Consider the following 13,178-nt stretch of genomic DNA (forward strand, 5'->3'; position numbering starts at 1 on the left):
TCTGCCACTGTGTTTAGGGTACAGCCCAGGGTAACCAATCACCACTAGTACCATTGATTTACTCCATGTCTTTTAGCTCCTCTTTCAACCCTTGGTATTTCACAAATGTCTCATGTTCCTTCTTCTGCATGTTGCTGTCACTTGGGATAGCTATACATCACTACTGCTGTCCTCTGTTGTCCACCAGTTTATCAGCCAGGATCTGGAATATATGCCTATATATAGACATAAATTGACACAATCATGGTATTAAAATAAGGTGTTAGAGCTGACAATGTGCCATGTGAGAGAGCATAGAAGGCTTTCTTCAAATCTCTAACACGCAGATTTACTTTCTGGACATTGTGCCCTCTAGTGGGGGATCCTACTTACTCTCTGCTGTGACCTTATCCAGGGGGAGGGGCTTGTTAAACCTACCTGTTTGCATTATATGCATGAAGATAATTAATTACATAATGCACACATCTTTATTTATACAAAAGGTGCAATTTAAATTGTACTTAAACAAAAAAGAATTGTTTTCCATTTTTATTATATTTTTACTAGCTTAGAATTGTATAATCAATTAATTTAATCAGTAAAGCTTCAAAGTTTATTCTTGACCTTAGAAACAGTCATCGACAGTCTCACCTCCAGGTCCATTTAGTAGCTGTTCTGGTTCATTTCTTCCATCTATTCTATGAGCCGCTACTTCCTGCTTCTTGTGGTCGCCCTGCTGTCCTGTCCTCATCCTACCGAATTACTGGCATAATACGTCTTCACACAGCTGTGAAATGTCTCATGCAATGTTAGGGAAGGAAGTGGTCATTCATGTAATTGATCACATGTCCCATGAACTTCACCAGAGCTTTGTATAATTCTGTACACAAGGAACATCATTAAACCTGATTTTGAACCAAGGAATACAGACGAGCTGACACATGACCTCTTCTCTGGTTATGTAATGATCTACCACTAACCCAAATTGATGCCGAGCTCCAATTAATCCAATAAATGAGTGCAAGCAGCCAATATAGATCACAGTCTGAGATCTTACATTTATGAGCATGATAACAGTCTAGAAGAGGGATCCTGAGGGGAGTCAGACCGAAGCTCTACTTGCCAATGTGTTTAACTCTTCACATTTAGAACACATTCAATAAAATGCATATTATAGATGAAATAAAACATTTAAAATATATGAACTAGTAAATATAGACTCATGCATGCGAAGGAGCTGAGTCACAAAAACTACAACTGTTGCTAGTAACTGTGATCATACGGTCTTACTGGTTGCATGGCAACAAGAATCACAATTACTCCCTGTGTCCTGTGTGTTGTAGTCCTTAATAATTGTTTGGCTTTTTCTCGTTAACAGTAGGACACACTATCATTATGCACTGTAAACACTTCATACACTATATGTGATCAAACTGGTGGTTTTAAATCTTAATGCTAGGATGCTTTTTTTTTTTGTTCCTCTATAAATCTTACTTACATTGCATTTTTTTATATTGCAAATGTTATATAGCCTACACATGTATGTTTGTTGCATTTAATGTATTTAATTCTCTTGTTTTGACCGATTCAGGGCATTTTGTTGATACAACTCAACCAATTGTAGTCTACTTGTGCAGTGTTTGTGGAACTAGTGAGTGAGCAGCAACCTTAAAGAATCAAAGATCATCTTTGTGCTTTTATTTTGAAAACCTTTGCCGCTGAGCTGATCTGATCTAATCAGCTGATCTGATTAGGTAGGCTAAATACAGGTAGGCCGACAGCAGCAGACAGGGAAGAGAAGAGGGGCCCCAAATAAAAGTCCTGCCGGTGGACCAACCCCATAGGTGTGGTCTTCTTCCCCAAAGTGGCACATCTGCGTCTCCAAAGCGCCCGGACGACGCATCGATGAGATGCTCCTGATAAACTAACCGGAACAGACAGGAGGACGGCGCGTACACACAGTGGCAGCATGACCACCGGCAGTGTGGCTCTTGTTATCGTGCTGGGAGTCGGCGCGACGCTTCTGACGCGGAGCGGAGACGCGCTGGACTCGGGGCTGCTCGGGCGGGCTGCCGTCTGCGTCCTGGCCGGGGTTACCCTCCTCGCCTCGGGCTGGCTGCTCAGGCTGCTCTTCGGTCCTTTGGAGCTGCTCAGGGGCCCCGACGACGTGGGTTACATCGCCGAGGTCGGTCGCTCCAGAGCCCAGGCTGCAAACGAGGTCCGCCGCAGGAGGAAAACCGGAGAGCTGCCTCCCGTCTATCCAAACGGCTGGTACCGAGTCCTGGACTCTCCCATGTTGCAGAGGGGCGACGTGAAGAGTGTCTCTGTTCTAGGTATGATAAACACCTGACTGCTGAAACTACTAAAGCACCTAACTAACTACTAAAGTAACCAGCTACCTCATACATTGTCACCAGTAGACACTAAAGTATGTTGATGTTTTCATTGACTTAAAAAGCTGTCTAGCTTGTTATCATGGCGAAAGTGAAAGATAGAGCCCGATTTCAAAAGTACAGGAAGTGTTACTCCAAAAGTTAAACAACATTCCAAAAGACATAACCTGTAATTATGGAGGGAGACTTAATGATTTATGATTTACTTGATTGTTATTTCTTGGCTCACAAGGAAGGATGCTCACTAAAAAAAGATGTTTTATCTGTGGTGTGTAAAAAATATGTGTTCCTTAACACAATGTAAAGGGATTCCAGTGTGTTTAAGTGGTATTTTTAAGGGTTTTAACCACATTGTGATGATAACCGGGATAAGATCACACTTATTGTGTGCAGGATAATCAGGACATGAAATTGTCTCATCGGCCCGTGACAACAGAGATCGTGTAGATTCAGATTTCAGCTGATAGGCACCACAAATCTGCTGATGCTGCAGCCCTGTTTACCTGAAGCAGGCATCAGTGTAGCGCTGTGCTGTCGCATGTAAACAAACAGCTAGATGTGAGATGCAGGTGAGTTTAGTGATTTATTGAATTTAGTGCTTTAGTTCTTTAATTCATTTTTCTCTCCACTCTCTGCCCCCCACGACCAGATGAACTCAGAGACTTCAAGTGTTTCACGATTCCACCATGATTTCATGCTCAGATATTATTGCAGGCAGTGCTGACGACCCGAGTGTCCCCGAACACGAGGAATAAACCCATTCAGGGTCACCAGCGATGAACCGCTCTGGATAACAACAATAACGAAGAGCATGATCTGAATTTCCAAAAAGTCAAACATCATGCAAATGTGAAATCAAATACCATACAAATCCGCTACCATAGGTAAAAAACATTCAGCATGAACACACTAGTGTAATACAATAAGGGCTACAAACGACGTGCAATCCGACACGGGTCACGTTTTCACTTCTTTGGGGTTTAATTTCCATTCTACTTCCCTGATATTTGTCATTACACCTGCTCTCTGTTGTCCCGTCTCAGCTGACGTTGTCAGGCTAAGTTGCCAGGAGATAAGCTCATATAACACTTTTTAAAATGTTCAAGTATACATTTGAAACAATGGTCAACTGTGTTCAACCAGGTTGCTTAGTCACGCTTCGTTATTTTTTTAGACAAAGCCTCATTGTTTCAGGCCAACTCCAAAACTGTATGCTTTGAAGGTGCCTTGGAGAAGGAAGCTTGTGTTGAACTATGACATTACAATGAATCTGCTGATTCCCGATTCAAAATCCCGAGTGAAAATGTCCCATTTCCCATAGCAAAGGCCGTGTCTTCGAACAATTAAAAGCAAAATGATTACATTAATATAATCCTCCATTGAAGGTGCAGCAAACATAACACCATTCATGTAGATCAAGGGGGGTCAAAGTGTTTTGATTGTGGTCCATATAGAGAATAATATCAAGAGTCACAGGCCAAACGTATGTAGTTTTCAACCAGTTACACCGCGAACATCATGTACATGTGTCGGTGTACAAAGTGTGATTTTCTGACGTGAAACTCTTTCGTCACCAAAACGGATTCTTTGGAAATCAAACACACTTCCTCTTGGGTGAGAACGTACTCATCAACCCGACGTTCATTCAGTCTGAACGTTTCTGCAGCGTAACTTATTGAAATCTATTTACAAATGTTTGACTCCTTTATATTCTTCTGTTCCAAATAGTTTCACAGTGATTCAAACATTAAGCGGCTCTGACGTCATCATCTCTTTAACATCAGACGAATCAGACTGTATGGAAGTCTCTTATGATTGATCCATTGCGTTCTCTCCATGATCGTATCAAAACGTAATATGCCACATTTATGATTAAGGACTCTGCTGTGTTGTATGCAGCTCTGTAACAGAGTTTAAATGATTTATTTCATAACTCATTCAGTTGGGTGATTTAAAAACTGAAACGTGCTTCCCATTTTAGATTTGTTGTGCTGATACGCAGTGGGACTGTTTTATCTCTTCACAGAGTTTCTTTGAGTTAAAATTCACCAAAGGTTTCAAAGAGGACGCGGTGCTTTCATGCTTCTGTCACATCATCACCTCCCATCAATAAATAAATACTGTATAAGAGCGCTTCTACCTGAAAAAGGGAATCAGCACACAGCTAAACCTAATATTACTTCAACAGTTGCTCTCTCAACCATTTTTCCAATTCAGTTTTATTTTAGCATTTGCGTCAAATCACAAATACCCAACAGAGTTTTCACACTGGAGGAGACGTAATCAGAGAAAGATTGGCTGACAAGATAAACTAATCAGTGAAAATAATCCCAACTCACTCCACCTATGAGGGTTCTCCAGACCTTTCAAACACAACTTCCAGTCTTCATTTGAAGACGTTTGCTCAGTTCTTATGAAGTGTTTTCTCTTGATGTAAACTCAAACTTATTTTTATTATATTTTGGTTGAACTAGTATTTCAAGTCGAGAATTATTTTGGCTGATAAGGCCAAAATGTTCAACCAGGATATAGGTCAGCTCATATCTCGATAACGATATATAAATCATGATATAGTGGGTTTTTATATACTAATTTAATTAAGAAATTAATTGCAAAATATAAAGACTCCCTGAGAAATTTGAATGTTGCCTGATTGGCAGATTTACATCGAGCACCGGTTTAGCAGACCTCTTATTAAAGCTCCTGAGCTTTATTTGCAGGAAGAATAAAACATTGGATTTTGATATAAAATGATCAAGGCACATATTGTTAAATTGGTGCACATATTGTTAAATTGGTGCACAACATGACCAGGAATGTAAGGAGCCCTGGGGAGGCCATCCAGAGAAAAAATATATAGGCCACGTTTTACTACATTGAGCGCACAAGATACAACTCAGTCCCACGTTTTAATTAATTCGTGGCCACGAATTAACTAAAACGTGGCCACAAATTAATAACTTAGGGCACACTCATGGTGCACGATTGCCTGTTGTACATACGTCATCACGTCGTAATACGACACAGACAGAAGCGGCGTCTCAAAGTCATCTAAATAGAGAACAACACAGAGAACATGACTGAAACTTTACAGTCACATCTGCACAATTTCTAGTCAACACTCGGCCTGAATCAGCGCATATGAGTGCGAGCGGACTTTGGACAGTGCAGAGCGGAATTTTTATTATAAAAGTACTGGTCCGGTTCCGCTCCAGTCCCGCTCACACCACGAGTCTGAAGCCCAAACCCGACCCAGAATCCCGCTGTGTCCTACATTCATCAACAGTATTTTCAGTGATAAATCGGCTCGATAGCGGGGGGCTTGGAGCAGTGTGAGTGCAAGCCGGCAGGGGAGAGGGGGGCAATCGTAACTTATCTCGTGGCCATAATTTAATTAAAACGTGACCTCCATATATATATATATATATATATATATATTTTTTTTTTTCTTTCATTTAAGCTCAATTTTAATATACAGACAGAACGTTCTCCCCCGCTTGCCTTTTAAGCACCACTCTCCCTCTGGCCCTCCGACATTTTGCTGTCCCACATTCTGTTGAACCGATCACAATGACCTTCAGGATCCACATCCTGCTGTGAACGACTGCAGTGTCTCGCTCCTAACTTTTCCCTGCAGTCATCCATTTTCGTCACATATTAGATTCTGCCTAGTTAGTCTTTCCTTCCCATCGGTTCAGTTCTGCCCCACGACAGTCTGGGGACGGTGGTGCAGCGCTGTGGGACTCCTCACGCCATGAGTCTTTTTTTGGATCTCCCATCTTAACTTCTCCGCTAGTCACCCAGCCTTGCAGGTCAGACAAAGGTCAAGCCAAATACAGAGATGAAGTACCATACGGTGGGGTCCCAAACCTGGTGTACTGCAGTTGTAAATACCTGTAACCTAATCTGAACACGTGTAGTCATCTAAAGCTGTCATTAACCAACACCCTTTACAACCCTGTGTTTTGTTGTGATGCTGTATTTAATTCTCAAATCTCCCGTATAACTTCATGTATTCTGAAGTAGCTCCTTCGTTAAACTCCTTTTGAAGTGTTTGTCCCTGCTGTATGTGATCGTCCTAGGTGAGCAGGTGGCAGTGTTTCGGGGTCAGGACGGGAAGGCCTACGTTACGGATGCCTACTGCCCTCACCTGGGGGCCAACCTGGCTGTGGGAGGACGGGTGGTGGGAAGCTGCATAGAGTGCCCATTTCATGGATGGCAATTTCGTGGGACTGATGGCAAGTGTGTGAGGATCCCCTATGCAGAAAAAGGTATGAGCTGGTGTTCCAAAAGCATGTAGCATGGACAATTACACTAAGTAATATTACCATGACCCACTGCTATGGTACCTTTTAGGTTTATAATCTCAAGACTAAGCAATAAGATGATTTGCACTCAAATATCTTACAAATAAATTGCCAAAAAAGGAAATAACTAGATATTACTACTGTGTCTGCTACCACTCTGAATTCTTTAAATGGCGACCACTTTGCTACAATTAAACCCAATCATTTTGGATTATGTATTGTTTGGCCATCTGAGATTTTGGATGCAGTTGTTCCTGAAGGTGGCGCTACAGGATATCTTGGGAGTAATGTCTAACCCTAAAGTTTTGGTCTGTATGTTGATACAATAGATGCTAATATTTTCTTGTGCACCATCGAAGACATTGAGTTAATGGCGGTGCTTTCAGAAAGACAAAGAGGTCAGCAAGACATATTCAGATTAATACAGTGGAGAACATTTCCAGCAAATCTGGACATATTTCCTTCAAAAGTGGACTTCAGTTTGTGTACACAGTTAATAAGTTGGCCAGAAGGTGGCATCAGAGGAAAACATAAGGAGGTGCCAAACTGAAAAATGCTTCATCCTCTGGGGAGCATGAATATGATCAGTAATGACAAGTTTAATAAGTTTGTTGGTCACATGTGACTGGTCAGTGGTGAAGATTGATATCTCGTAGATTCTCAAAATTAAAAGACTCTGATTTCTCTACATTCATGTTGACTAGAGAGCCTGTGTGGTTCAGATTTGGGTTTAATTTGTCATTCAGTACCAGAGTTTGCTAAGGTGCGCTGCTGGCCCAGCTGTGAGGTCAACGGTCAGATCCTGGTTTGGTTTCACTGTGACGGAGAAGATCCTCAGTGGACCGTCCCGGAGCAGAAGGAAATTACAAAGGGCGAGTGGGTTTACCGGGGAAGAACCGAACACTTCATCAATGCTCACATAGAGGTAGGTGAATGTGTGTTTTCACATTTTTTTTATTTGTATATACTTTTTCCTAAATGATCATTAATAGTTATCAATCTAGATTGTTTTGGTGTGAGTTTGTCTAGTTTTGGAGATATCTGCTGTGGGCTCCTTGGCCCAGGCAGAGGAGATGTTTTTGGTACCAAACATTCATGAGACTGTGTCATGGTGACCTCTGTCCTCTAAAGGAGATTCCGGAAAATGCAGCGGACATCGCTCACCTTGCTCACCTGCACACACCGGCCATCGTCAGCGGAGTGGATCTCCGTTACACCAACAGCAAAACCTGGGAGTTTTTGCGGCATGACTGGAAGGTGAGGATCTCTCTCAGCTATGAGACGCTACTAATGATGCTGCCCTCACGTGCCATTTAATGCTATTTAGATTTCAGCAGGTATGGAATATATTTATGTTGGGAGGACGTATTATTGAAAAGTGTATTCTTGTGTCTGAATGCCGCTGTGTGTACTTTGTGTGTGTGTATACATGTGTGTATGAAGGTTCAATGGGAGCCAGAGTCGGAGCCCAACAGGCATTGTTCTCAGATGTTGGTGAAACATGCGCTGACTGTGTTTGGATGCCACTGGCCCCTGCTGGATGTCCGTGTTTTGGCCAGACAGGTACGGCAAACATTAACATGGCTTCTGGCTGTTTAGAAGGACATGAACTGTGTGTGAAAACAAAAGCAGTTAAGTGGAACATCAGTAGCTCAAACTCAGTATAATGCAGTTACAACTGAGGAAAATGCTGGTGCAACAAAACACCACATGCTTCAGTTGTGACCGTAACATTAGCAACCAACGGCTGTGCAGGCTGTGCCTTTTAATCTGACTGAATTATATATGATGAATAAATGTACCCTGAAACCACTAAGCCCACTAGTTTAACCAGTTACCGAGGGCTACATGCAGAGTAGATCCTATGAGATCAAACACAAATGTGGGAGACTACATTACCTCTAATGCAGGCAGGAGGGAGTGGGCGGGTAGCAGCATTAATGTGGGATGTAGTCAAATCCATGACGGATAATGAATATGAGAGAACATGCACATGAATACATTGTTCTGCAAAGGATCAGGTGTTTTTTTTAAGATTATGCAAGACGGACTTAATGTTTAATAACTGAATATGTATTTGACTACCAACCTGATGTAAATGATGGATTTCCAGGTCGATCATGGATCTGTGTGTTTCAGGTGGGCCCAGGAGTGGTGTTCCTGCTGTTTGACCACAGTTTCTTGGGCCGCGGTGTTATCTTGCAGAGCGTGACTCCAGTGGAGCCTCTGTTGCAGTGTGTCTCTCACACTATCTTCTACCAGTCTAACATCCCACCTCTGGTGCCCAAATTCATCCTGAAAGCAGAGTGCATTCAGGTGCAGTACACGCTCACGTTCTAGTGTTACGCTGGTATCGTTTTTACTGTTTGAGTCATGATGGCAAAATGTGGACCTGGAGACATTTACTGTAGAAGGAAGGTTTATGTGTCTTTCTGTGGACAGATTTGACTGTGATAGCATTCCAACTGTCATGGTTGTTTGTTTTGTTTGTTTCCTGTTTAGAATTAAGGATTGTCCTTCTGTCGAATCGTTGAGTGAATAAGTTTCTCACACAGACATTTTGAACCCTTTATGCCCACTTTCTATACATCTGCATTTCTGCGTGACGTTGACGTTGCCTGAGGAGATTAACCACAATTCATAGCGCTGAGAGGTTAAACACAGGGTTATCCTAGGTGTAAAACAAGGTAAACACAGAATATGGCATATGGGTGTTTATCCTGAAGTGTTACATTCACACAGAAACACTGAGGACTAAAGATGATCAATGAAAACACATCATATTTATACAGTTTCAAGCCCTGACAGTCGCCCTTCCACATCCAAAACAACCATAGCAGGTGAACCGCCCTGGAACTTGCATGGAGGAGCCAGCAGAGGGCGCTAAAGGGCACTTAATGGAAAGCCAATAGACTTGAACTAAGTGGCCAATTGAAATGTAGCTAGTGAGGTGAATAAGAGCACTCATAAGTATTAAGTAGCCAGCAATTACAGGCCTCATAGCTCTTTGAGCCTCAACGATTGTGCCTCAGGCCGGAGTAACGTCCATCGGCTTGATGTCCATCAGCCCACGGCTTTCAGCGTGGAGACAGGAGCTACTGTTGCTGCATTTGTGGCTGCTCCAATGTGAAAGGAAAGAAATTGCCCATTCATGAACCTTTTGTTAATCTCTTTTTTTTCAATGTTACATCAACTATCTCAGACTCATACAAAGGATGGCTTTATTTTTTATTTTCCTTTCACATGAGGCGGCTTCGTCTCGGGGAGTAGCTTAGTCTCTCCTGGTCGGGGCTCAGGAAAGGCAGGGGTGGTTGGCCTACAGCCACAGCTTTTTGGCACAGAGTGGGGAGTGAGAAAAAGAACAGGAGAGTACTTGATGCTCTGTGAAATGCCTACTAATTAGGGCTCAGTCAGCTACTGACCAGTCCAGCCTCGGCATGCACTATATCTTACATCATATATATCGTAAGGCTTTGGAATCGACACCAAACTTACAAAGTAGCTGAACTGCATGAATCATGAACACAGTGCTATTAGATCACTGTTATGTATTGGTAAGAAGTCGATCATTCAGAAGCTCTGATGTGAAGAGATCATTTTGTACATTTGCCTCCCACGCTGCCTTCGGTTGAATTCTGCCTCGTCATCTCCACAGAAGTAACACCACCCAGTCACAGAGAAGGTGCAAATAGACCTCATTAAAGTTGATAATTAGTTGTGTGGTGAAGTGAAGAAACTCAAAGGAAACATAATGATTTGGCTCAAAAGACAAAGATAAAAGTAATTTTCTAGATGATGATAATAATGGATCGATTTACTAGATACATCATTTGAAACACACAGGGAACATGACGGATGCAGATGGTGACGGCGTTTGTCCCTGACAGGAACTGACAGTATTATGAAGTCTTCTCCGCTTGTGAGAATCGGCCTTTTTAGCCAGAAGGAATCTTCATTTGGCTTTGCTGATTGTAATGTTATCTGAATCAGCAGATGCTTCTGTCAGACCGGGTATCATTCAAAATGTGTTGACACTAATGTCTTTATGAAGGGTTTATATACCGATACCAAAACACTATCTTTGAGAAATATAAAGATGACATTTCTTTTTTTATTTAACAAAAGAAGCTACATATCTCAAGTCTATTATGATTTAGATCAGGAAATTACAGGAGTTGTATTAATAGATTTGCTCCTAGTGATGAAATTCTAAGAAATGTTCCCCTTAAAGGTGAAACAAGAACCTGATAAAGATAAAAGTTATTCACTTAATCCTGAAGAGAGCTCCTAAGGTGAAACGATGTTCGGAGTAGGGAGGAGGACTTTAAGAGGCTTAAGAGTTTCTTAGCAGAAACGGGTGGAATGGATAAAGATGTAGGAATATTCTTCAAATGCTGAATGACAGTGAGTTAATGAAACGCTTGGATTAGATTGTTCAGGGATTATGTGGTCGATCCAAGTGATGCGCTCACATCTCCCACGTATTAACGCAGGAAACGATAGCGATCAGATATAAAAATACAACAGTGTTTATAGATTCACGCTTCTATTCAGCCGGTCCAGCAATAACAGAAACTGATGGACGCTGAGTCATTTCCCGCGTTTATATCACATAGATTAAGTGCTACAATTACCAGCACGGTAAATAAACATAAGCAAATAGACTGTGAACAGGCTGCTGTAAGTGGTGCTTTCAAATGCTACGTTAAAGACGGCCGATGGCTTATCGTTTATTCAACGGAGATGTTCATTACATAAAACTGCATTCATAATTACATCATGTCTGAATAGAGATTTATGTCTTTGATTAGCACTATCGATTTCACTGTCCATTCACTGACCATTATCACTAAGAGTCATTGTTTCTTTTTTTTCCTTTTTTTTTATCAGCCAATCATGCCTTTTTTTTAAACTTTTTTTTAATATCTGGCTGTTGGACCTCATCTCCTCGTTAAGGGAAACGTTTCTGCTCCGTACTACTACAGAGCTGCTCTGAGAAGTTTACTAAAGCACTTCCGAGCTACGACTTACTTATTTAGCTCTCAGAGAATGCTTGTGAATACGGCCGATACTGATTACAGCAATTACAGTAGAGAGGATTATGAATCCGACCGGGTTTTTCATGCATTAGTGCTTGATATCTTTGAACAGTCTGTGCTACGAAAACATTTAGGTCTGCAGAGGTTTGATGTTTGTGTTGCGTTCAGGTTCGTGTCTGTCATTTTCTACAATCCTTCTGAAATGTTTATTGTTTGAAAGTTCAGAAAAATAACTATTTAAAATAATTGCATTGCATTTTTTTTGCAATTTTCACAGCCTTTTGATATCATAATATCCCGTGACCTTTTCCTGTCTTCCTCTTGTTGCCCAGTTTGAGCGGGATGTGATGATCTGGAACAATAAGAAGTACATCTCCAAGCCTCTCCTCGTGAAGGAGGACTCAGCCATCCAGAAGCACAGGCGCTGGTTCAGTCAGTTCTACAGCGAGAACAGCCCGCGGCTGAACTACCAGCGCCACACTTTGGACTTCTGACCTCCCTGATCTGCAGAGAAGATGTCAGGTCAGGGTTGACTTTAATCAGAGGTCCCAGAGGAGGGAGAGCAGGATTGATTCATATCTGTCACATATAATATGAAAGGAGGACCTGACTTGCTTGTGAGATGAGGCTCTTTTAAAAGCCAGAATCTTGAGTTTTAACCCTTTAAGCTTTTCTAAGTCTCACTGAGGTGGATGATATGACTTTCCAGCGTGATGCATTTAAGTGCCTACAGCTGTCATGTGGTTCAGTGGGTTCAACCCATACATCCGATGCTAATATAGGAAGCAAGCGATACTGAAAACACCACGATTGCCTCGCTGTGTCGCTGACTATTAGATTGTAAAAGCTACGTCACTGTGATGCACACATAACCACTAACAATCTGCATGGGTGACTGTTCCCTGTGTGTTTGATACGGATAAATATAAAATACATGCCTCTAGTTTCAGTTCAGTGAGGTCTCACGCTGCTACAATTTAATTTCTTTTATCTGCGTTAGAAAATACTAATCTGGCCTTCCGTACTGCAATTTAAAATCTTAATGTGTAATCACATCGGCCAGTGCCTCAGCTGCAGGTTGAATGTCGGGTGTGTTTGTTTTCTGATAGATATCTCAGGGTATTACACTCAGCAGTGTGCAGAGGCAACTTAAATATCACTACAGTGACTACCTACTTAAAGACACAAGAAGTAGTTCAGCAGCACTGATTATGAAGAGTTACAGAACGTAACTCCTTCTAAAATCCAAATAACTTCAATTTTAAATGTATTCAGCAACAAAATACTTGATTACAAATAGGCTTAATAAGTGTTGGAAGGTGCAATATTAAGGCAGGCTGTTTCTTCCTGCTTCCTTTATGCTAAGCTAGGCTATCCTGTTCCTGACACAGCTCTGTAGTTAAACGAGGGGCAGGGAAACTTTATTCTTATCACCATGTTTTTATAGAGAAGATGTTCAC

The 13,178-nt window shown here is 41.7% G+C and overlaps 1 protein-coding gene across 1 annotated transcript; it reads left to right on the forward strand.

The window, feature by feature from the left end:
• Nucleotides 1-1,764: 1,764 nt before the first annotated feature.
• On the forward strand, nt 1,765-12,212 carry LOC311029758 (cholesterol 7-desaturase nvd; the record flags this gene model as incomplete). The annotated part of the gene is made up of 7 exons (XM_084035083.1): nt 1,765-2,312; nt 6,455-6,643; nt 7,426-7,604; nt 7,811-7,936; nt 8,123-8,242; nt 8,819-8,995; nt 12,051-12,212. The coding sequence occupies exons 1-7, from the start codon at nt 1,949-1,951 to the stop codon at nt 12,210-12,212; spliced, it is 1,317 nt and encodes a 438-aa protein (XP_083891209.1). The 5' UTR covers nt 1,765-1,948.
• Nucleotides 12,213-13,178: the final 966 nt, after the last annotated feature.

This window comes from Eutrigla gurnardus (assembly GCF_963514095.1).
Source record: "Eutrigla gurnardus genome assembly, chromosome: 19".
Taxonomy (NCBI): Eukaryota; Metazoa; Chordata; class Actinopteri; order Perciformes; family Triglidae; genus Eutrigla; species Eutrigla gurnardus.